The 26,111-nt window shown below is 37.1% G+C and overlaps 1 protein-coding gene across 1 annotated transcript in view; it reads right to left on the reverse strand.

The window, feature by feature from the left end:
• The window catches only part of LOC118811494 (dedicator of cytokinesis protein 2), a 123,478-nt gene extending 98,385 nt beyond the window's left edge, over positions 1–25,093 (reverse strand). Inside the window, 22 exon segments of the mRNA XM_036575715.1 lie at positions 3,129–3,263; positions 5,506–5,606; positions 5,842–5,931; positions 6,072–6,169; positions 7,700–7,886; positions 8,383–8,436; positions 8,438–8,487; positions 11,729–11,801; positions 12,320–12,418; positions 13,479–13,729; positions 14,825–14,901; positions 15,129–15,204; positions 15,524–15,659; positions 15,820–15,901; positions 16,258–16,415; positions 16,795–16,930; positions 18,256–18,404; positions 18,659–18,755; positions 18,859–18,914; positions 19,038–19,078; positions 19,710–19,793; positions 24,916–25,093. Of these exon segments, the coding sequence (XP_036431608.1) occupies positions 3,129–3,263; positions 5,506–5,606; positions 5,842–5,931; positions 6,072–6,169; positions 7,700–7,886; positions 8,383–8,436; positions 8,438–8,487; positions 11,729–11,801; positions 12,320–12,418; positions 13,479–13,729; positions 14,825–14,901; positions 15,129–15,204; positions 15,524–15,659; positions 15,820–15,901; positions 16,258–16,415; positions 16,795–16,930; positions 18,256–18,404; positions 18,659–18,755; positions 18,859–18,914; positions 19,038–19,078; positions 19,710–19,793; positions 24,916–24,958 (2,273 nt within the window). The 5' untranslated portion in view covers positions 24,959–25,093.
• Positions 25,094–26,111: the final 1,018 nt, after the last annotated feature.

The following is a 26,111-nucleotide window of genomic DNA, read 5'->3' on the forward strand; positions in this document are numbered from 1 at the left end:
CGTGGTTACTGTCTCCTGGCACATCCAGTGTGCAGGACCCTGTAGTGTGAAGGGGAGGTTAATACTTGATTATTTTTTTAATAATTCTTTAAAAATTCAAATATCATATTTGACCGAAATGCCCATCCCTAATAACTAGTTGCGAGTATCTTGCTTTACGGGCTAGTGGAAGCTGTCGTATTTTGAGATGGGTATGTATAGCAGAAGAATTTCTGTTGTAACTAGCCTCTCAGACGAACTGACATATATTGTATGCTAAGATTACTTTGCCTCTCAAACATGACTACCCACATTTCTGTGCACCTGTTTTTTATCAGTGTAATAGGAGACAAACGTTTGATTATCATCAATGCTTGCAGGTCACCAGTGTTACCATATCAACAGACCATGACAAACAAGCCTTTCAGTGCAAGACGTAGTCATTACGGCATCTCACATTTAAAAGTTATTCAAGAGTTTTTTAAAGGGCTTATTGGCAAGCAAACAAGAAATTCTCTCGTTTGCAGACAAGCATTTTGTTTCAGTCAAGTCTATTCTTGTTTTAGGCCCATTTTGGTTTGCATGTTGGTCAAATGGCCTCTTCCTGTTAAACGTAGGTGCTTCTTGGCCACACTGAGTGCTACAAACTGAAACCTACTTGAATTTCTATCTTGCAGGACTATATTTCAGTGCAGTATTACACAACTATGAAAGTATATCAGTAGTAAAATAATAAAGAAAATGCAATATGCAAAATGGCCATGTATTCCAATGTTTGAATTTAAATTCTCACTCTTATATGCAATGTTGGGCTCAAAATTAAAATTAAAATTCAATATGGCCATTTTAATTAGCCATTTGGTGTGCTAGTGTTGACATTTAATTTAGAGTTAGACACTTCATAAGTAGCTTTATTTAAATTAAAATTTATTCATGTGATTATGTAATAATGGTGTCAACATAATAATTTAAATGTAATTTACCTTATATGCATTTGCACTCTCTTATAACACATTTGAAATTGCATTATCAAAGAGAGCACCAAATTAGAAAGATGGCAAAATTCTGTTGTATAAAGGGGAAACAGCAACTCTTCTCTTTGAAATTACATATTTATGCCTACTGTGTGCGTTCTGTGGCAAAACGGTTTTGATAATGCATTCGACTCGATTGAATTTTCATTTCATAGACCCTCACGTACCAATCATACTATCAGGTCACTACCAAAAGCATGCTCAGTGGAGCATGGCATCCAAGAGTTTGTAGCTATCCTTACATTAGTAGCTGTAAGTTACGCAGAGCAATAAATCCACTGTTCTTCTGGAAAGATCATCATGATCTGTGGCCCTGATAACATCCTCAAAACATCCTCTGAATGTTGCAGTTAAAACATTCATAGGAATGTTCCCTGTGTGTCAGAATTACTGCTGTTTGTGACAGACCCAAGATATGACATTTATTTAGAGACCCCATGGCAGAATTCAGCTAAAATACGGCACGGTTCCGACAAGGTACAGTGGCTGTTTACAACTTAATAATTTTATGAGTTTATGATTGGTAACACATAAGGTGGAACACAACAATATATCCATATCTGATGGTCACTGGATTTATCTCTATCTGCCGCATCTGTAGCCTAAGGTTACAATAATTTCAACTCGACCATTAAAACAAAGAAATCTGCCACTTGGTCGATTAAAGATTCTTCGGGTGTCATGTGTAAAGACATAGTAAGCATCATAACTGGATTTATTGCTCTGTATCATCCTATCTTCTAACGTAAGATCGGCGCCATGGTCCAGATGAAGCTATTCCCACTGAGCATGCTGTTGAAAGTCTGTGAAAATGAAAATGCAATCGGGTCAAATGCATTTTCAAAACAATCTTGCCACAGAATCAAATGTAAAACATTAGAAATGTTTTACATTTGAATTTTTCCTTCTTTCTAGCTTAGCATTATCTTTGATAATGTAATTTCAACTGCATTATTACAGGGCACATAAGATTGAAAATGCATATATACATTTTAATTGTTATTTTGACACCATTACTGCATAAATATATGGATATAACTATGCAATACTAGAAATATATTTTAATTTAAATAAACTTTCATAGCTACTTATAAACCATCTAAATCTCTGTGTAAATGAAATGTCAACTCTAGTATACCAAGTGGCACATCAAAATTGCAAAACTGAATTTGAATTTTAATTTTGAGTCTAAAATTGCACACAAGTGTTTAAATTAAAAAATATTTGCCATTTTACAAATTACATCTTAATTTTAATTTTGCTACTGATTTGCTTCCATACATAACTTATAGTTGATAGTGGAATTGGTTTCATCCAGAAACTAACAGGAAAAAATAAAAGTATTTATTGCTTTACGTTTAGAAGGAAAACACAGCTTTCTGGACTCCATACTTCCATACTTTCCGCCACCATGTTTCATTACTACAATTGAGGCTAATGAGCTTTTGTTTACCACCATTTGTATAAGTGCAATCTGCATGCCCCATGTCTCATCATCACACATGCCCTAAACCACTGTCAGAGTTATCTATAAAAACAGACGAAAGTACAAACAAAATGTAGGCATCAAGATGGCTGCTACAACTGTTTTAACCACTGCTACATATTTTGTCCATTTTTATAGATAACAGTACGTCACACAGTGTCAGATACCACATAATCTATTTGAGATTACTTACCTCGAAAATTTGCCACAAGTGTGTGATGATTTAGGCATGCAGTTTGCATGATGTGAACTGGGGTACATAAGTTTCCATTACTTGTTAGCTACATTAGCCTCATATCTTCACTGCAAAACTAAGTTGTGGAAATTGTGGGAATGGATTTTCCACTGAACTACCGCTTTAAGACTCACTGCAAAATAATAAAGACATAATGTTGACGTGACAATGTGGCACTCTAAGGGGACTCAAGTTCCCAGAATGCTTTGCTTTCCCAGTAGGACATGAGGCAGCTGCAGCTAAGTCCCTCTTCCAGGCACTATTACACACAGGATTTGGTGAAACTTTTTGTTGATAAACAACCAAGCTGCAGCCTAACTTTTAATTATGCCCAACAACCATGACAACTCTCACACTCAAAACCACAACTAGTACTTGCGCAACAAACACTCACTGGGAGTAGAGCATGCGGGAGCGGACAATGAATTTGAAGATGTATTCGAGGGCCTTCAGAGTGCGAAGAATTGGCTCACATGCCTCACCACGGCTGGACACATCCAGATACGTCTTCAACACTGACATCAGCTTTCTACGGGAGAGACAGAGAGAGAGTGCCATTTTTCAGTTCAGCTCAACAGTGTGTATTATCATGTAAAGTTACATTATTGTCAAAGCAATTAACAAGAAATAAGAGAAAACAGGGAAAACAGAACAGAACAATAGAGGACATGATTAGTCGATCATTTAAATGCGTCACATTTTTCATATGTGTGTTCCGGATATCAAATATGTCTTTAACGCTGACATTACTGTACTCTTGTGACAGAGTATGCATGTAAAAATGCATATTCATCAGAAGGGCAATTCATTTATATCTTCTTGCCCCAAGAGATGTTCTTCTCTCTCATAATACTGCAGTTGCTCTAACAGGATTAAACAATAACATTAAAGTACTGTATAAATCCCCAGACACACACACACACACACACACCGCCTCCCTGCTGTATAAACAGAGAGGATGTATTACTCTGCACTCTGATGTAACATGCATTATTTAGATGTTGTTAACCTATTTCCTTTTAATGGAGGATTTTAGGTGGATTTTGTTCATGTGGAGCAGAGTTTTATGAAATTTATAATGATGTCCTTAGCTCTGTTTATGACATTTAGCCGAAGGCCATGATTCATGCTGTCTCTCTTTCTTTCACTTTCCCTCTGTCTTTCTCCCCTTCTCTCTTTCTCAAAATAGAGAGAATGAGGGAAAATAGAAAGGAACAAGTGTAAAAACAGAGGGCACTGCAGATGACACCTGTCAAATATGTTAGACCTGAAAAAATCTCCTAAACATGCACTCACACATACATGCTCACACACTCACACAAATACTGCACATTCTACAGCCTGTCAAAGAAAGAAAAATCATTACTGCTAATTCTATTGATTGGCAGTAATGATGTAATATGGTGCAGAAGTCAAAGACCACCCATTATATATTTCATTTCCACTCAAAATGGCCATTAGGTACAAGTACATACAGAAAAGTCTTCCGACACTAAATATAATGTCTAATATCTAAATATAATATCTAAATTTTCAGTATTAAGTGTGTTTACCCTTTGCCTTTATTACAACTTCCACTCTTTTTGGGAGGCTTCCTTTCAGTTTTTCAAAGAAACTTGCAGGGATATATTTCCACACATCCGTCTTCAGTTCAGTCTTAGCAGTTGGTTGCATTTTCTGCTCCTCAAGTCCAAGTAATCCCAAACACATTCAGTGATGCTGAGGTCTAAACTCTTTGGTGGTCAGTCCATTGTTCTGAGAAAACCACCAGCTTCTTTGACTTTTCTTATTTTTTGTGTATTTCCTTTTCTTAGTAACAGCCACACATCCTTTCCGAGTTGTCTTTTCACAGTGGAAGGATGGAAATAAACACCTGTAGATTTTTTGAGAACTGCATAGCTGTATGAGTTCCCTTTTCTCTGTATCTCTGAATCACTTTTTTAATTCCAGTTTTGGAAACTTTGTTTTTTCACTTATTTTCCTTTGACCTTCCCCATTCAAGTAGATCATCATATATCTAAGATAGATTTCGAAATATTTCCTAAAAAAATAACAATTGGCCATTTTGATTGGAAACAGAATAAATAAAGGGTGGTCTATGACTTTTTCCACAGTAAGGTATATGTATACATGTAACTAGGGCTGTGTTACAATCCATCATATTAAAATAAGCAGTTTTTAAAAATAAATTAAGCAATATATGATAATCACTAAAACAATAACTGAACAATACCAAACCATGCACAGCCTTTCAAATGTAGATTCTAAAATACTTCACAGTGAAAAGATAAACTAGGAAGCCTTTAATAAGACTTCAATAAAAAAATCTATAAAAACACTGTAACGAAAAATGCATATTAATGAATCTGTTTCTTACTGTAAGAGAAAGCAGTGAGAGAATTTGAAATATGCATTATCATCATGCAGACTGCCAACTAAACATTGCCAGTGCACTGAGATGGCACATTTTAATAGACATTTTTTTAATTGAGTGAATGAATTTTTGACATCCCTACATGTAACACACAGTGAAACAGACATGATTGCTTCTAATCTAGTAGAGTAGGTCACTCTCATTAATCAGAAATGATTTATAAGCCTCACAAAGCTTTACAAGCATTATAAAAGCACCAGAAAAAAAGGAAAAGCAACAGAAACCTTTTTCGAGAGGTAAAGGAATATGTCTAAAAGAGCTTAATTTAAACCTTATATGTACAAACAGAAAGATTTGTGTCTTTCTTTGTGTGTGTATTTGAAATATCTTTACTTACTTGTAAGCCAGAGTAGCACTAAAATGCTGTTTAATGTAAGCTTCCAACACAGTGTTAAAGTGCTGAAACTTCCTGTCTGCAATCAGTCCTATGATATAAATCTGACAGAGAGAGAAAGAGAGAGAGACAAGGAGAACGAGAGTAAGAAGAAGAGACAGTGAGACAAACAGAGATTGTGAGAGAAAAGAAAGAGAGTTAGAGACAGAGAGAACAAAGAGAAAGAGAGGGAGTTAGACAGGTATGGACAGGAGGAGCATCAAAGAAATATTTGGTAAGGGAAATAAAAACTTTATTCAATTTAATAAAGGTCTAGCAGCACATTTGTGGGTTCCTTACCAGGGCGTCAAACACCAGTATGTCATAGTCATCCGTCTGAGAGTGCTCCATCATGATGTTAAACAGAGCATCGAGTGTGTCCTGTAGAAACTGTATTCACACACATACACACACACATACGGTTAAGAATACAATTGTAAGCAGAGGTAACAAAGAGGTTACTCTAACAACATACACAAAAACACAAAATACAAACCCCTACACCCGTCTAACACTCCAAAAACACACACCTTGACAACCTCCTCTCCATCGATGAGCTTGAGGTCCTGTAGGTTACTTTTGAGCAGTTCAGGCCGAGTTCTCCATTTAAGCAGCCCCAGCAAGCCCACTGCAAAACACACACACACTCATACACATCCTTCTGCTTTTACACCTCAGCTCCAATCTGCTACTTTTCTGGCACTTGTATACGGGTTTTGGTAAAAATTTAATCTACACAATTCTCCCCTTACCCCAAATGTAATCAGCTATGTTTTGTTCTGAAGCTTTGAGGCTAATACACCCTAGCTGGAATGGAAGCTTATATGTCATCATCATTGTGCAAACCTGCTTGCCTAATTCATCATACACCTACATCAAACCAAACATGCTAAGTAACCTCAAACTTGCTAATGTGGTTTCTGGCACTGTATTACATAATGTAATCAATAATATGCAGTGCTTGGCAAAAGTCTTAGGCCATCTGAGAAATGATATGTAAATCTATTTTTCTGGGCAAGAAGCATTTATTTGTTCAAAACCACTAACTAATAAATACAAAAAAATAAACAATACATTGTGATTTCTCATGAGATTGTGTTAGCTTCTCCATTTCCAAGCCTTTGCTTGAGGAAGTCCAGTATTTACGCAGTTACTATCCAGTACCCAGTTCAGTTAATCAGTCCTTTAAATTAGGTGTGTTGTCCATGGAATTTAACCAATCCATGCAATGGCTACATGAAGTGGAGTACATGAAGAATTTAGGAACGAACTGAGTTCTTCTAACTGTATTTCTCTAACCAATATATTAATAACCTTTTTGAAAACAGAACACTCGTTAATTTTTCTGTATTTATGATTATTTGTATTTATTCTAACATTTTATTGTAAATGTTTACTTGAAAAACTCACTTTCCAACAAGATACATGGTATAAAGCAATTTTCATAGCTGCCTAAGACTAGGTACTATATGTATTTATGTATGTCACATAAAATCAGTAGCAATCAGCAATATTAAATTGTCGCTGTGCAAAGAAAAACAATTATCTCCAAAGTGGCAACTTTATAGGAGAAGGCAAAAACATTCTTTAATTTTAATGTAAGTTAATATAAAGAGATTTTACTCCAAGCAATTTGTAGCATTTCTATTGATCCATTCATCATGACATAAACACACAGCACAAAGGGCAGCTGGTGCGCTTAAAAGATTTAAAAAAAAGTATGTTGAAAAAAATGGAAATACTTGCTTTTTTCTGGACAGCAACGAATTGCTGAATTTTGTGTGCAATTTTGTTCATTCTTAGACATTTTTAGTGTATATCCTAAAGTAAGGACTAACAATCACTTACAGAAGATGACAATATTACAAATGCAGGTATAAGTGTATATGTGTGTGGTTGTGTGTGCGTGTGTGTGTGTCCATATGGGTCCGGCGGAAGCAGTGTGGCATGATTGATGTTTTTGGAAGATTCATTAATGTGATTAACAGGCTTTCTCAAGAACAGCTGTTATAGCACCTGACTGTGAGTGTGTATGTGTGCATGTGAGGGAGTGAGTTGGAGGATTTAAAGATTAAATGTCCATTTCTCAGTGAGAAATGTACAAACCACACTTTTCTCTATCTCTCTCATATTCACACAGATATATAAACACACATACCGTTCTGAGTGAGCTTGGTGGAGCAGACGAGAGTGGATATGGTGAAGCTGTCCCGTGAGCTGACGGACAGGCCGCCTACGCTGCTGTTGTTCCTCATCAATGTGGACCCCTTGTGGACATCAGTGTGACTGCGCTCTGCCGGCAAAGACAGATAGGAGCTCACATCCTCCATGCGTTTACTATCACCCTAAAAGGAGAAAAAAAACACTTATATAAACAACTCACCGCACCGGGCCAGTGTAGCTTTTAAAAGGCCCATATCACATTTTCCTTGCTTTTTTGAAACAAATGAGTTTGATGCAGTATGTAAATACTGTTAAAACTTCAGTTACTACTGTTCAATCCTCAGTACATACACCCTATGTTTGGAAATGGCTCTGTTTTGTTGTTACTTACTACAAATTTAGGGAGGGATATTGGAGAGGAAGATGAAGCTATTTCATTGCAGAAAATTTCAACATGCTTGGAGGAGAATGCTAAGCACTCACTACTACGCAACCATGCAGATTTTCTATCATCTAGTACTTCTCAAAAAAAAGGTTCAAAGGGTTCAAAGTATCCTGCACTATCTGCAGGATGCATATCTGCAATGCTGTAAACTGTTTTGACTGGGTACCCTATGTGAGGAGATGTATTACTGAAAGTAATATGCTCTGTGAATATGTGTGAGTCTAACATCTGACCTTAAACACCATTAGGTCATGTATTCCATCCTTCAGCACTGTCCCATCCTCCTTTCATCAGTCGCACAAACGCCATGGCAAAGTTCTTCTCACTCTTGTCCTTTGCTACAGAGATAAAAAAAATGTAGGAAATACATAGGATAATATAGCATAAAGGATCTATACATACAGACATATAAGTACATTTTTTAACAATGTACGAATATTTACAATAACCTATTGCACTAAATAAACTTTAAATGTTAAAAATACACTTGTTTTCAGAGAACTGAGGAGAACGGTAACTAACAGAGAGGAAGAGAGAAGCTCCTTCTGCTTCATTTAGTCTGATCTTTTGAGCTTGACTGAATCTGACTATAGAAAGATAACATGCTCTGACTTTAGAGCAGAACTTGTGCCTCTTTCACATCAAGCAGCTGCCGTGTTCACGCAGGCTCACAACCTCAGAATCTGAAGGATGTTCAGAGGGTGGTGGAAATGTCATGCTGAGGCAAAACGAAGTTCAGGTAGTAAGAAAGTTCTGTCATTCGATTTATTTCAATTTAATTTATTTAATTCAGCTGAATAATTGAGGAACTACGTGGCAGGTCATTTAGTGTGAGCATGTTCGATGAATTATATAGTGGGAAAGAGAGGTAGATTGGAAGTCGTAAGGGAGAGGAAGGGAGAGAGGATTTACTTTACAGACCTAAAGCAGAATGGACAGAACCACTCTGCATTTCAATACAGTCTTTAACATGCCCTCACTGACTTCACCTCATGACTCAAACTGCATCTGCTATGTTACACAAGTGGCCACATGCAGGACTAAGAGAGGAGGGGACAGTGAGGCACTTATTTTTCTGTAGGAATACACCTGCCCTCAGTTAGTTTGTTATTGGTAACTCTTAGCTTGCTAACTAGCATGCTAGTAAAGTAACAATCAAAGAACAAATCAATAAAAATCATTTAACAACACACATATAACAGACAGAGTAGTTAACTATATAAAAGACAGTTTAAATGTAGTAAATCGAATGTTATAGTTTTAAAACATGAAGTATTTTACAGTACTGTATTGCTCTGGCTTCTAAACAGCTTCGCTGGAATTGGAAAAGAACATGGGGCAGCACTGTGTCGTTAAAGTCTACATTGATGTTGAGGTAACACGTAGGTGTAGGTCAAGTTCATAAAGGTAAATGGCAATTACATAAGCCTTTAAACCTACATAAACCAAAATAAACCTACATAAACATTTATAAGGCTTATTACAATAAAAGGCATTGTCATCAAGGCTGCTTTTGTTAACTTCAGCGTCAAGTTGACGTAACACCTACAGTGCAGTCCAAAAGTCTAAGACCACATTAAAAAAACCACAGTCTGAGACCACATTTCATCTAATCCTGGAAATAAAACAGAACATTATAGAATTAAAAGAAAAAACAAAGAAAAGTTCTGACAAATACAATGAATTATGTGTTCACAACTTTGCATTATTTCTGGATCACTATTTAAATTTCAGCAAATTTGTGTCACTGACCATGTTAATGCTTTTGTACAAAAAGGGCAATTTCTAGTGTTATTTCTTTTATCAAAACTCATGTTCAGATGACTCTCAGGTGGATTTGATCTACTCATCAGGGGCTTTTGTCACTGTTAGTGATCAGAGCTGTGTCAGCTCGAGTGCACGCTGTGTCATTAAAGCAAAAGAGGGCAAACATTTTAAAGCTTCTACTTTTCGCTGATTGTTGTGCTGATAATATCATTTGTAATGAAACATTTTCATTAGTGGTCTCAGACTTTTGGTCCGCACTGTATGTCAAGTGACAGGTTTTTGCTGATATTAGGTGTCATAACACTTTCTGGGGTGAAATGTCATAGTATGTTATGATGATTGACTTTGTAGCTCAGTGTATTTTTCATTTGTCAAACACAATGGTGATTATGTTACAAATATAATGAGTAAGGCTGGCTGCACAATTAAACAAAATTAAGTACTTCTAAAAAGATGCTTTGAAACTTTGTGGTAACACTGAAATGAATGCATTTTCTCTGACCGTTGACCCATTAATTTTTTCACACACTTCTATAACCTAAAATAGCTCAACCAGTTTACACTGACGTCCCTGTTGTAAGTGAACAATAAGCCTTAGTATATAATTAGCCTGGGATTTTAAGGGGTTAAGCAAAGTGAGTTACTTTTTCCTGTTTATGTTATGAATCCTAATAGTAATGCTAAAACACTAAAACAAGTTATGTATATTTTAGTTTATTTGGCTCTTAAGTAAAATGTAAGGTAAACACTGGCACTCAAAAAGCTGCTTCCTCGCATCACTTCTTTACTTGAAAAACATCTTAATGTGGGATTGATGTAGGATTTCTTCAGGCTATTTGTGTCGTCTTCAGGAATGACCTGGGTAATAAATTTTGTCAGGATTAAAATGTCCATTGCAGACTAATAAAGACAAGATAAACTGTGAAATACTACTGCTACTAAAAAGTCAGCTGTCATAACATGCTATGCCATTTCACCCCAGAAAGTGTTATGACTACCTAATGTCAACAAAAACCTGTCACTTGACATACAGTCAGGACCAAAAGTTTGAGACCACTAGTGAAAATGACTAATTACAAATTAGATTTTCAGCAGAACAATCTGAGTAAATTCCATAGTTTTTGCCCCTCTTTTGCTTTAATGACAGCATGCACCTGACAAAAGTCTCTGATAAGTAGATCAAATCCACCTGAGACTCATCAGAACACATGCTTAAATAGAAGGAATAAGACAAAAAAATCTAATCTTTTCACACAAAAGTTCAGTAAAAAAAAGTTGCTTAAATTTGAAGTGACATAAAAATAATGCGTAGTCGTAAACATTTCTTGTTCAACTTATTTGTTAGAATCTTCATTTTTATATATATATTTTTTCATAATTCTAAAATGTTCTGTTGTTTATTCACAGAATTATATAAAAACAACCCCAGATTTTCAATGTGGTCTCAGACTATGGCACCCCACTCTAGGTGTTATGTCAACTTCACACTGAAATTGACAAAAGCAGCCATTATGACAATTGTCGCTTATTGTAATAAGCCTGTTTAAATGCTTATATAGGTTTATGTCAGAGTATCATGGAAGGCTTGAGTGATTATCATGTAGCTGTTTGAAACTGATCTATCGTAAACTGTTTACTGATGTTGATGTTGACTCAATCCTTTGCCTTTCCAAGGCGTCATATCAAACTTCATGCGATCTAATACAGCAATGGAACAACCCATAAGATGACTCTGAGGTTTCTCCTTAATGGGAAATGATGAGGACTTATTAAAAACAGCTCCAAAATAAAGGGGCATTCCACAACACTCACACTCCTGAGAAGAGCGATGGCGGAACATGAAGCGCAGGTGAATCCTTGGCATCTCCTCCAGAGGGATCGCCACCTACAGGCAGGAGGACAAAATTACAGCATTCGCAAACTGGCCACTAACTGTGGTTAAGTATATATATTTGGTACAGCCATCACTCTTTCTTACTTTGACCACACTGTTTATATCATCAATTGCTGCGTTCTTTATCAAATGCTATGAAGCATTTATCTCAATTTAATTCACATCATTTTTATAATAATTTATTTCACTTTAACTGGTAAAGCATCTAAAAATAATTTCACATTTTACTGCCAGGATTTTCTGAAAAATGCTGAAATTTCCTGAAATATTGTCTGTTGATCATTTGAGGTTGATTGGAATCATGGCAATTAAAATGGTTGTTGTGATTGCTGTTATGTTTCGTCAAGGATTTGTTTTCATGCTTCTCTTCTTTGTGTTTATGTTGTGGCAAAGTCAAATTGCCACGCACTTGTCAACCTACTATAACTTCCTATCTCAGCTGTGCTTTCATTTCTGTTTTAAAGAGGTATTTCTCCTAAAATAAGAAAAGAACAGAGAAACAGCCCAACCTTGAAAGTTTCCATCCAGCGAGGTTGTTTAATCTGGTAGTAGATGACAGATCTGTATTCGCTTACCGGTTGATCCCCTGCTCCTAAACAGATAGCATTCTGAAGAGGAAGATCAAGAAGAAGTAGTAGTAGAATTTCTCAGATGTGAAGCACAACTGTACTGAATTTTCCAGCACAGAGCATGTGTGAGCACATGTTCAGTAGAGTGTTTATTTAATATCACACCGACTGACTCTGTGTTCTCTCTGCTTCTGATAGATAAACACACACACACACACACACACACACACACACACACACACACACACCTAAAAGCAATTTATATCTGAAAGATGATGACAGAGATTGCAACAGTGATCACTGACTTCTATCTAAAAATCTGAGAAGCTCGATCCTCCAAAGCCGTTCACTCAAAGCATCGGAGTAGATCTGAACTGCATTATAGTGGAAAGCTCCACTATAAATCCACTATACTATTTTCATTTGAAAATATAGTAAAAGAAATAACTCCTTTCTGTTTCACTTTTAAGCAATAGTTTGGTAAAAACAATTTTCCTCTTACTTATGTAGTCAATCAGCCAGGTTTGACAGGGTTTGCTTCATTAGTTTTGCATTGAAGCTATAGGGCTAATGTTGTTAACGAGTGATACAACCTTAGGTACATGAACAAACCTTGTGCAAACTTCCTAAATCATCACAAACTCTTCTCATATGTATGTGGTATGCGTATGTGGTACGCGTATGTGGTTTCTGACACTATATGATATAGTCTGTAGATAATTATTATTTAAATAAAGTGAGACTGTGGCAAGCCTCAATTTTGTCTGTAATTTTGTCCTTTTTTATAGATAACAGGATGTCATACACTGTCAGAAACCACAGCAATTTTATTTGAATTTTCTTAACAACTCGACACATTCTGAGGTAAGTGTGTGATAACTCAGGCAGGCAGTTTGCATGATGCTAATTGGTTGTGTAAACTTCCATTACTTCTTACCTACATTAGCCTTGTAGCACCAATATAAATCTAAAGAAGCAAACTTCGGACAACGAGTATGTCTTGGCTGATCGATTCCATTTAGAATAAGGGAAATATCGTGAAAATCTGTGCAATTTTTTTTTGCCATCACTTTAAGTTTTAAGGTCCACCCACACTCACCGGCACAACCTTTCCCTCCTCATCGCACACTAGCATGATGACCTCCACGTTCTTTTGTGTTGTTTTGTTGTATTTGTCGAAATCTCCGGAGTGAAGTGTGAGGTAGATGTCATTGCGGATGTCTCCCGGCATGATTATCTCGGGAAAGCCCAGTTTTCGGGCCACCACTGTGCTTCGGTCCACTAGGTGGGGGTATTCTTTACGAATCTGGACAATATCACCCACCAGTGCCTTCATTGTTACCCACAGCCCTGCAAGGTGGATAAAGGAGGTACAATTGGATTGGAGAAAGGAATGAGAGACATATCAGAATAAATGGCCAATTAAAGCCATAAAGTGGGAACACTCCTCTACACAGTGTTTGTTCATAATGGGCAATGTTAACTATGCTGCACTGAAGTTACAGTTTACATATAATTTGCAAGTCTACTCAGGTCAGTACTTTTGCGCTAGCCATTCTTACACATCTGTCTCGAATTGTCCTTGATATTTATTGTGTTGTACAGTTGCAATATGTAGAAGATGTAGAAGTTTGGTCAAAATACATCAAATTACATGTTTTATTGCATTGCAGTGAAAATAAGTACACATCCTTTGGCCAGGGGTATTCAAACTTAATCATGACTGTATGTACTGCTGAGCTTAGTTTTATGCTATTCTGACAATTACTGTAATGCATTTTTGTTTTGTACTGCATAGTCTCATATTTGCAGATGGTTGAAACAGTAATGGGGGGGTGATACGGCAAAAATACAACATCAAAGCATATTTTTAGACATTTTCATGATACAAAATATGTATCACATATATTCACTATGTACTTTTTCTGAGGTTTGATAAGTTGGAACACAGAAACAACCAGCAGTACTACATTTAAAAATATTCTCAAACATTTTAAACACAATTATTTCTATTTCTATTGCTCTGTATCTGGTCAGGGCAGTAGAAAAGGCCTCTTCCTTGAATATGTGGTGTGTATACAGTCCATCATTTCTGATCCTGAGCAGCCAATCGTGGATGCAAACAAAGGCCAATTCAACCCCACTCAATACAATATAAAGGAAAAAATGGGTTCATATAGTTTATATAACTGAACTGCATCCAACCATTTCTGTCCCCACTCTCTCGATTTCTCTCTCTCTCTTCTCACCACTAGCTGGTGTTAATGAAGCTATAAACCTTAGCTTTTCACTCTCTGAGGCAAGTCATTAGAAACCAGACCCTTGCTCCCTCACTGTCTGAAAGAAGGCTTATTGGATGCTGTGGTATAATAAACCTTTAGCAGAGAGAAATAACACCACTGTACTGCACTGTAAGGGAGAAATAACAGGAGCACTTTATCGTACCCTGGCCTCCGCTGTCTCCTCTGGAGGCCGTCACCTTGTTCAGGAGTGTGTGGAGAAAGTCATTCTCAGCCAAGACCCTACAATATGCACACGTAGGAGAAGGGAAAAGACAATGAGGTGAGTCGCTTCGCAAGATCAACAATACTAAACTAAATAAGTGACAGGCAGTAGACAAGGGAAAGATAAAGGAAGTGTCTGGTGATTGAGGTGTGAGAAATAAGAAAATAGCAAAAGGGAGAGAAGAGAAGAGAAGAGAAGAGAAGAGAAGAGAAGAGAAGAGAAGAGAAGAGAAGAGAAGACTTACGGATGAACAGGGATGAAGTATTGCTTTTCTTCATCACATTCCATCTTTCCTTTGATGATGTCACTGATGTCCATCACTAGCAAGGAAACAACAGTGATGGCTTCAAATTCAACTAATAACTTTTCAGACAGCCAAACAAGCTGCATCCTAGCTGTATATGACACTCAACTAAAAAACATATAAAAACACGCTAACTTAGATGGTGACTGTATGCTAAGCTATGTTATGGCTTACAGATCCAAACAAATGCAAATACAGGTGTTTAATTTAAACTTACAAACTAGACCACAAAAACATGATTAATAATCACACTAAAACCACATTTGAACTGCTCTAATTGAACTGCCTTTGCAGCGAGATCTTCCAGTTTTAACAGCTGTCCATCAGACATCTACCTGCAACCCCAAATGGTCTGCGCAGTCCTGTGGTAAATTTCTTAGTGCTGGTGTCTTTCAAGTCCATTCTCCCAACACGCACAATCTGACATATCAGATAAATCTTCTCTCTGTTCAAGTCTTTGTTGCCTAAATCCTACAGAGAGAAAATGAGTGACAATTATACTCTATTAGTGTCTTAGAAGGTGTATGGTTGCCATTTTGTCTTCAAACAAAACTTTTACTGCTATTTAATAGTTAACACAAAATATTTGATGCTATGAGTGTGATAATGGTCCCCTCTAGTGTTCACTTACAGTAAACACCACCTTCAGGTTGTTCAGCATCTCGACATCTTTAGGAAAACCTTTATCCCCCCATCTTACCAGATAGTTCTCACTGCAGTAAGAAAGAGAGACTGTTACAAATTGTTTGCTTTTTTCCTGATGTTCCTTCTTAAACAGTTGAACACTAGATTAAAAATCATTATGCACATAGCTTATCAGATTTGCTGGAGACTTTTGCCTGTTCCATCTTCACAAACTTCAGAGATACGAACGAAATGAAATATTTAACTAAATCCAAAACTGTCTTCAACTATTCTGATGCTATATTGTTGCCATATTGTCTACTCTGATTGGACTTCATTCTGAAATATGAAAGTGAACATTTTCATTTTTCAAATGCAATGATGGAGCTGGACTACAAAATTATTTCATCAAGATCTACTGTTGAAACATTACTATGGAACGCACCTGATGATCATTTGTTTGAGGGGGTCGTACAGAGACATGAAAAGTTCAGATTCTTCTCCAATGCGACAGACAAAATTGCGTACAAAGACGTAGAGGCTGTGCGTGGGTGAGGACTGGATTCGTGCTGAGACTCCAGAATGATCCATCTGGACATTAGACTATAATAGTGAAACATAAGGATCCATGTGAGATACAGTTGTTTAGATTAAAATCACTCCAACAATCATCTGACTCAGCCACATTAATCATTGCCTGATTAGGCTGTGATTTGCTCCAGCTTAGCTCCGGTTCAGACTCATCAACATGGCACTGCTGTAATTAGAAAACCTCTTGAAAATGGCAACTGACTTTGTGCGAATACTTCATGTTGAATGGACCAAAATATACACATTATTTTCAGGTTTTTCAAATTTAGTTTGCCAATTTCATGTTTGTAAATCTAGTTTAGAATTCTCCACTATAACATTCTAAATATAGTTACCAATTTTCAACATTAAGCAACCAAGTTGTTAGAAATATCTGTTCTTTCTTCCTGACCTGCTCTTCTTTGATACGCTCCGAGATGGTTGCTGTGGCATCCTCATGAGCTCTAAACAAGCTGATAACACTGGCGTTATCAGGGTCCAGAATGTTCCCATTAACATCCCTTACTACTAGATCCAACTCCAGGATCCTGCACACAGGGAGAGACAGAGATAGAGAGAGGAAGACCAAGTCATCAATCCTGTTCTTCATACCAAGATGATGTGTGCTACACACTATATCCATGAATGTTCTTATCCAAACATTTTCATACTTAATTGAACAATATATGTGAAAATAAAGCATTCAAAAAGTTCAAAAGAAGGCCCGTTGTCCCAGACTTTTAAGAGGCAGTGTACATCACTAACACCGAGCAAGCCTCAGACATGGTCCAACTCATCAGCTCATTTGCAAGCCCTTCCAGAGTTGAAGTGGAAGTGTCAGAGCAGGAAAACACAAAAATGCGGAGGATGGTAGGTACTCCAGGAACAAGTTGGGAAACTGTGCCCTACACACATCCACCACATACATTTAAGTCGGTGCATCTAACTGTAACTTCAGTGAACAAAAAAAAAATAGGACAATTAGGACATTAGGACAATTTTGTTCCTGACACAATAGGTTAGCCATGTTTATCTATGATTTTGCTACAAAATCAGGATATATTTGTCTTAAAAATGTACAAAAACAAGTGTAAAAACAAACATATGCACGCACACAAATTCATACACGCAGACACACTCACATATACACACATACACACAGAACCATTTGTTTATGGCTTTATGAATTTGGTGGGGGGCAGAAGGGGTTAGAGGGGGGTTTAGAGGCGTACTCATTTGCAGTGGATTTCACTCCAATACAGCAAAAAATCCCCAGACATGTACCTTTGTTATGAAACTAATGAGGAACTACCAGTTCTCCCATTGATTTGGACGGAAACTTTTATTTTCTCAAGACCCCTGCTACTTTACCAAAGCCTGATCTAGTGGAAGGACACATGCTTCTTTTGAACTCCCCTGAGTGTCAAGAACAACCACTGAATAAGATATCAAACAATAAGTCTCACCTAAATATCACAGGTAATTAGGTATATTCATCTAATATATATAAAGACAGAGCGCACTGCCATATTTACAAAACATAAACCATAAAAAACAAATAACAACAGTGCTTACACACATAAACTAGATTACTAAATTCAAACAATAAATTACTTATTCAAACATTGTGGATATAACTTAACCCCTTGAACCTGAGAGTTAAAATTCAGTTATTAGTATTAGCATTTAGTATTCAGTAACTACTATGAATTATTCAGTACTATGAAACTAACATGTAAGTTATGCAGCTATGAGGGATTAATTGAAGTGTATTGATGAATTCAGACCTTTAGGGTCAAGGACTTAAACCACCACTATGACTTTAACAGTTGATTGGACAGAGACAGAAAAAGAGATGACAGAGGTGAAGTACTTATTTCCATAGTCGATTTTAGACGTGACTTTCTGTTTGAGTTCCTTAAACTCGTCGCCAGGCAATGTGCCAGAGAGCAGCTGAGAGCGCCATTCCATCAGGTCCCACATCAAACCCTGCACCTGCTTAAAACGCTCCTTCTTATTCACCTACAGTCAGAAACAGAGTCACTCACTTGTCAGAAGGTAAATACATGATTTAACATAAGTTAACATTAACACCAAGACAGCCATATCACACATACGCTAATTACCTTATAGAACACACAAGTACATTTATTCCAGGCACATGTAGTCTAGGGGTGTACATTTCTGTCCTCACAATGAGCCTGATGGAGTTTTTAAAACGATTTATGCTTTCACATCCAAATACACACACAAACAAACAAGCGTAAATGTAGTACCACAAACAGCTGTTTCCAGATGCTGCCCCATTCTCTCAATGTGGTGGTAACCTCCTTAACTAGAGGCATCTCTGCAGAGGTCACAACCTCTTCATTCCTACGGAAAGAAAGAAAGAAGAAAATAGTAAGAGAACTGTGCCCTGGAAGATGCAAACAGAGAAAGTGAAATCATTAATGAATGAATGTAGGAAATCACTCACCCCCTTTTTTCAATGATAACCTCCTTAAGCTCAATAAAGCTTGCAGGAAAGGCCCCCTGCAGGACAGAAACCACGTTACAGAAGTTTTAATTCAAATGTAAGACAAGAAGATAGAGGAACAAGCACAGGACATGAACAGAAAGTGAGAGAATCCGAAATACAAGCAAACTTTCACTTACTTTCTTATCCTTGTTCCGGGTTAAGTAGCCCTTATACCAGCCTGAAATAACAACAGCAGCATTTTCTTTACAGCTAAAAGTAAATGTGTGCTTGTACAAGTGTAACCTATCTATTCCATAATGTGGGAAAATAATTGAGTATTTTTTTATTTGTTTGTTTTCTATCCTTTAATTTATGTCACTGATTGTTGAAAAGTTCATTCAGAGGGAAAAATACATCATTTTCCTTTTCAGTTTTAGGACACTTCATGCTGAGGCTGACACTTTGTTGGCCTGAATTTGGTTCATAGCAGCTGATCATTTAGTATAAAAACCTTAAAATGTCAAGTGCAAAGCGGTTCAGTAGAACAAATTAGCAAAGCTAAGCGATGCTTAGCCTCTTTTTCGGGGTCAGAACAGAAGGCCCGTGGGCTCTAAATAGCAGGATTTATGATACTAAACATGACTAATCAGACAGTATTTAAAACAGGCAGTCCTAGTTAGCATTCCCTGCTATTCCTGCATTTCACCCAAGTCTAATTGTGACTCATTATTGGAGTTACACTTTTTGTTGCTGTAAGTTACAACATCAACATATCATGCTAAATGCTAAAACTGCTAAAGTGTTCTCATTGCAACTTTTAGCACCACTATGAACTCAAACTCCAAAATCCCACAGTTCCAAAGTCCTACCTTCACACGCCTCCTGTATTTGCACTGTTTCACCAACGACCAGAGAAAGCTGCCTCTCTTCTTTGGCTGTGAAATTCCACTTGACTACAAAAATAGGAAAACGAGAAAAAATGACTTTTAAAATCATATTAATGCATCAGCTGAGTAAACACTCACACAAACCCACACTCACAGCCTCTAAAGCGTCTCATAGCTCATAAAATTATTAGCCAGTGATGAGAATGCACAGGCCAGTCACTATCCATTATTTAGGTAATAGCAATTATAAAAATAGACTTAGCTGAACAACAGTGAATCGTTCAAAGACTAATGATAAATATATTATTGGAAGATGATCAATTAGGAAGCCTTCAAAAAGTGTTAAGAAATATTTTTAAAAAATTAAACAACATTATCATCACGCAAATTGCCAACTAATAATCGCCAAATTAAAGAGTATAAAAGTATAAAATTTTCTTTTGATACTTTGGCTCGCTGTGGTTTTACAGTGGTCCTTTCAAAGTGACCTCTCGTAAAAAACAGAACCAGTTTTTCATACAAATAATGGACAAAACAACAGAAGAAAGGAAAAAATAACAAAATGCACTCATAACACACAGGCAGGTTAAAAAAAGGAAAGAAAGAAAAGAGCACACCAGGCTCCAGTTAACATATAGTTGAAATTTGACATTTGAATAACAAAAAGAAAGAAATGATTTTACCCCAGATGGCTGTACTACTTATCTGAGAGTTTGCTATATATCGATAAATCTGTTCAAATTGTCATGTAGAGAGAATGTCAGAAAGCTAAATACCTTCTCAAACCTCCACAGATCTTGAGGAGATGCAGGATTTAAAAACAGTGCTATATATATATTGCTATAGCTATATAACAATATTCTGTTTATGTTTATTTACCATATCCACTGCTATAACACACTGAACAGGTGCATATTATACTCAATTAAAGCAACTGCTTCATCCTTAACCTCTCTCCAGTGTTTCTGTGTTGCTGTCTACAATGCAGCTAGGTACACTTAAGAGTGTTTCGAATGACTGATTTCCAGCAATCATCATCTTTACCGCATTTATTGTTATTATTTTTATTAAATAACAATGTTTAACTGATTAATAGTTACAGCCCTAATGCACATTAGCCTACACATGCACAGACTATCAACACAATACACACACTCCAACGCTCATTACATTATATGTTAGCCTATGCTAACACACGTTCAAAACAGTTTTTTTCCATTGACCTTAACATCATGCTCTGTCTCCAAAGAACATCTAGTAAAAAAATAGTTATTGAATCTTCCTGTTTGTCTGTGCACATTACAAGTTCTCAGAAGAAGGTGCTTTGATACAGGCCCAATCCCATTTCACCCCTTGCCCCTACCACTTAGCCCTCTGTTTTGCGCGTTCACGTCTAGAGTAAGGGTGTCCCAATTTTTGTTGAGATAGACGGGGTAGGGCGAAGTGTTAGGGCTAAAAGGCCCTCCAAACAGAGATTTTTCAGAGGCATACTCCAAACGGAGTGTTATGAAAAAAAAGAATAACCGGCAAGATGGCTGCGCGAGCGACCGAAGAACCCAGAAATGTGAGAATTTTCTTCGTTAAAAAATTACGATAACTATTGTATTATCTTGGTTTAATGTCGTTTCAATGTATAATGTTGGTTTTCTTCGTAACAAGCACAAAAAAATCGCTAATAGCATGCTAATTTCTCGGTAGCTAGCTAACTTTCCCGTTCCACCTTAAACAGTCCGGCAGTATTGACGCCAGGAGTGCCAGAATGTAACTGCTGCACCATTTAAGGTGGAACGGGAAAATTCGAATAAGAAGCTAGCGAACAGATGACTTCAGCTTCGTATCACCAAATAATTGGAGTGGGGGATAATAAATAATTGTCTTATCCCCCTCTTTGAAAGCATTTGATGCGCTAAATGTAACTAAAGCCCAGCAGCGAGGTTGCTGAACCTCGCCCTTCATCACTGAAGACGCGCTGGGGTCGCCTGCAGAGCAGCGCTAGTAGGTTGTTAATGAAGCGATGTTTTGTTTTGTTTTTTTAATTGAGGGTTGTCCCATTTCGTAGGGCAGGTTTTTAACCACTACCCCTTGTAACTCAGTTCCAAGGGGTTAGGGTGACACTCGAAAACAAGGGGTAGGGGTAAAAAGAAGAAATGGGATTGGGCCACACTCGGTACAAGGGCTATGTGAAAAAATGGTCCTGTTACAGAATTACACATACAATACAATCATCCTTTTTTATATTTCTTCTTTATGTGTTATTGCGCCAACCTTACTACAGCGGGTCACCAAGAACACACAGTGTTCACCAAGAACACACAGTCCCTCAGTGTTTTTGTTGCCTGCCCTTCTTTACTGATGATACTTGTTAGACAAGGCAGACTAATCATAGCATTTATGCCTTATAATTGAACTGCATTGGATAGTTATTGTGCTTGTTTAACTCCTTTTAACTGGTCTATATTCTATACTCTCTGTAACGGGACTGTATGTTGCACTCATTAAAGTAGGCTGACCAGTTCAGCAGAGAACAACAGATTATCAATGCTGAATAAAAGCTGAATTTACCAGCTTTCAGTTTGCTCTTCTAAAGGTTTAAATGTCACTCTTTATCAAGTCAAGGAAACAGAATATTACTTTATGGGTAAGTTAAGCAAAAATCAAATTATATTTGGATTAAATATTAATTTTTGAATACATTTAAATATACAAAAATGATTGGTTCTATATTAAATTAATATATGTAGTGTTGGTACAACTAAGAACACACACTTTTTTTAGTAATATTTAAGATGGAATTTCAGTGGCTGTGTATACAGAAGTTTAAAAATATATTTCTAAAAAAAAATCAAATGTTGTGGGCCAACCTCACCCCTCCAACCCAAAGCTGTCCAACACTATGGTATACTTAACTTTACCCTTATAAGAATGTACACAAGCTAACAATGATATTCGTACTTAGGTTAGCTAGCTACTCTGTTTGAATGCCCAAATGAAACAGCTTACTGTCAGTTTTAATGTACCTCAGTATAGAACTCTGTCTGGATAACCATGATTTAGTTGTCCTGGCTGGCTAAATTCACAAATAATCAACATAAATGTTGAGGTTTAGTTTGCCAGACATATAATGGCATATTATATCATATTATCACTACAAGCTCTACAAACGCTCTACAAACGCCTAGGAAATTCATTAAACTGCAGCCTAGATGGACTAGCCTACAAGCCTGGCAATTAGCATTAGTAATTCCACAGCAGGTACAGCCACTCTGCTGACATTTCAAAAAGTGATAAGGACAAAATGGGGCATTTCACAAAGTGGTGGGGACATGTCCCCATTATCTTCTTCATTAATAATGCTTATGTGAAAATCAATGACCTAATGTTCCAAAAAATTGTGCAAACAACACCGTGACTCAGAGCTGGGGCCTTTTATAGCGACTTAACATTCAGACGGACACGAATGATGTCATTTCACAGCCCATATTAATCAAAACATGAGAACGCTGAACTAAGATCAGGTTTCACGGTTCATGCAGTCCTATTTGGTATTGTGTAAAATACATAAAATGATCCCAGATTCTTAGCATTCTCAATCTGAAGTTTGATCAATATGGGCCTAGGTGGTGGAGATTTTTTTTAATAATGTACTATTATAGGCTATTTTTAATGCTTATTTTGCTCATTTTGCCTGAACAGATATTAAAGAAAGAATTCTGCATAGCTGTTCTGAACTGGTAAGGCCCATATTCCTACTGCATTTCACCTGGAAAAGCAGATCCAATTTTGCCAGTCAAATTTCAGAAGACAGTTGTCCTCCTTTGTAGTGCTGTGTTAAGGTTTATAATATCAAAAAAATTAATTGAACCTCTAAACAAATCTAATATTTAAACAACGTGCCCAGTGTTACAAACAGTCTGTGCAGCGTTCTATAAACAGGCTTAAAGCCTGGACAGCAAACACATGTTTAATAGGTTTGAAATGGAAAGGATTTTTAACCTCAAGCCCTGTTCAAAGTCAGCCATGTGCTTGTTCGTTGCTAAGACCCAGTGCATTACTGAGAGTGACTGAGTGAGACCATGAAAACTAAAAATTTTACATCAAACAATAAAGCAAACCAAGTCAAGCGCATCAACCTGATCATAAAAAACACATCTGTGCATCATAAATGTGACAGAAATATAGTATCAGTGTGATATGACTTCCTTTGATTAGATCAACAACACAGATCAAACCACCAATCATCTACGTGCCTATATGAAGTTTTATTATTTGTGGTGTAAATAAAGTAAAAAACTAAATACCATGGTGAAACAGCATGTTTAGAGCATCAGCAATGCATATACACAGACACACACTGCATTTCTGCAGTTCTTAGTTCGTTGGCCTACTTCCTCTCTTGTCAACTTCCTTTGTGAGACCACATAAACACAGATACAAACGGCTATCAGGTCACCTGACAATATCAATAAAATAAAGCATTAAGAAAGAAATTTAAAATCTACTTTAACAGACCTTAGTAAAGTGGCACGCAATTTTCATAAAGTGCACCTAGGCTGCTTAATGGGTTGGCAAAGATTTGAAAAACACAACAGATTGGCTACACTATAGTGTTTCTTGCACCAAAACCCAACATGCAATTTCAAAATTTCACAAACCGATACTTTATTTCTCTTTAAACATGATCTGCCTTGAGTATCAAACTTTTAGCGTTACATTTCGCCATTTAAGTTCACTGCAAAAAAGTGTGCAACTACAGCAAGCAGTTTCATGCTAAAACAGTTACACAAAGTTAAATCTCACTGACCAATCAAAAGTGTTCTTTTACTTTTTCCACATTGCAAATGCTCATCTCAGTGCATGCAACAGACACCCTGAATTACACACATAGAAACCTACATGCATGGAGCTCTTCTGTAAAACCAATACTGCCAAGGCTACAATAGCATGTTACTTAAAATCTCTGTGTATTCATATGTAATGCTTTTAACTTCTGTCTCATTGTTTTTTATTATAATCTTTTAAAAACATAATGGTTTCTGAATCAATCTAGCAAGCAACACCTGCCCACATCCTGTGAAGCAGGAAGCAAAATGAGCGTCCACAGACTGTGCTCCGAGGGCCAAGACTGATATACACACATTGCTCAATCTATACACCCACAGCACTCAAACATATACACTCACACACATACCAACTCCATATCTCTCAGTGGTGGTCCTGGTCCACGGAGCCATGGTGAAGCAAGACAATGCTTTGCCCCTGTCTGCCTCTGGGTGCCTCGAGTTCCTCCTCGCTCTCTATTGCTCGGCCCTGTCTTTTTCTGGCGAGTGTGTGAGAGAGAACGAGAACGAGGTGCTCCTCCCTCTCTCTCTTCCTTCCTCTTTTCAATTCTACTCATTTGTACTCAGCTGCTTTTCTTCAAGAACCTCATTGCAACTTCTCTGATTGGACAGAAGCGTATACAAGATCATATTACTTGCATTATTTAAAATATGGTTGCCTAGCACTGTTTAATAGCATATTAACATAGGCTTCTCCAAGCCAGCCTTTCAGGGACCTAGGTCTAACTACCTGCCTCTAGAAGTCTAGAGCCTGGACTAGTTGGCTCACAGATCCTCGTCTGCTAGAACAGACAGCAACATCTCCTCATTACTGGAGCGCCTCACGGATGTGTGGCTTGCCTTCTGTGTTGTCCTTGTTCACTCACAAGGTAAATCCTGACCCTAGCTTCATCTCTGAAGATGACACCATTACCATTAGAACACAGCAATATGAACTGCAGGGGACAACAGATACAAAGTTCTGCATAGGAAGAAGGTTCTGTAACAGCAAAAAAAGATTTTTGACAATCTGGTTGTCAACAAAACTACTGAGCAGCTTGTTAGCATGGCGAGGCAGCCAAGGTCCTGTCTACATCAATATTGATGCTGTGGATAAGGGCAGTAACCTTATTGCTAATGGCTTCAGCTTGTTTTGCCAACCACACTGAGCCCAAAGCAAAGGGTACAGCCTATAGGCTACAGCAATTTAACAGCATTGTAGTTCTTTTGCAACTCCTTAAAATGAACGTGTGTGTATTAAAAACTAACAAACATAACAGCAAAGTTCTACATACTCTTTAAAGCAAGGTACTATCTGAACCTCTCCCTATAGTGGTTTAAATGCATAGCTAAAACTTGGAATACTAGCTACATCCCATGAACATACACTGGAATTCTGCTGATATATCAAAAACATCAGCATAACTCAACTGCTGAGCTGTAAACAAAGACCATCGGAGTGGTTTAATGTGAAACTGTAGAGAAACGTACAGACTTTACCAATGTCTTTACAGTGGTGATGACAAGAACCAGAGGTTGTGATGTCTACAATGCAAGTATAACCATT

The sequence above is a fragment of the Colossoma macropomum genome, unplaced genomic scaffold, assembly GCF_904425465.1.
Source record: "Colossoma macropomum unplaced genomic scaffold, Colossoma_macropomum, whole genome shotgun sequence".
NCBI lineage: Eukaryota > Metazoa > Chordata > Actinopteri > Characiformes > Serrasalmidae > Colossoma > Colossoma macropomum.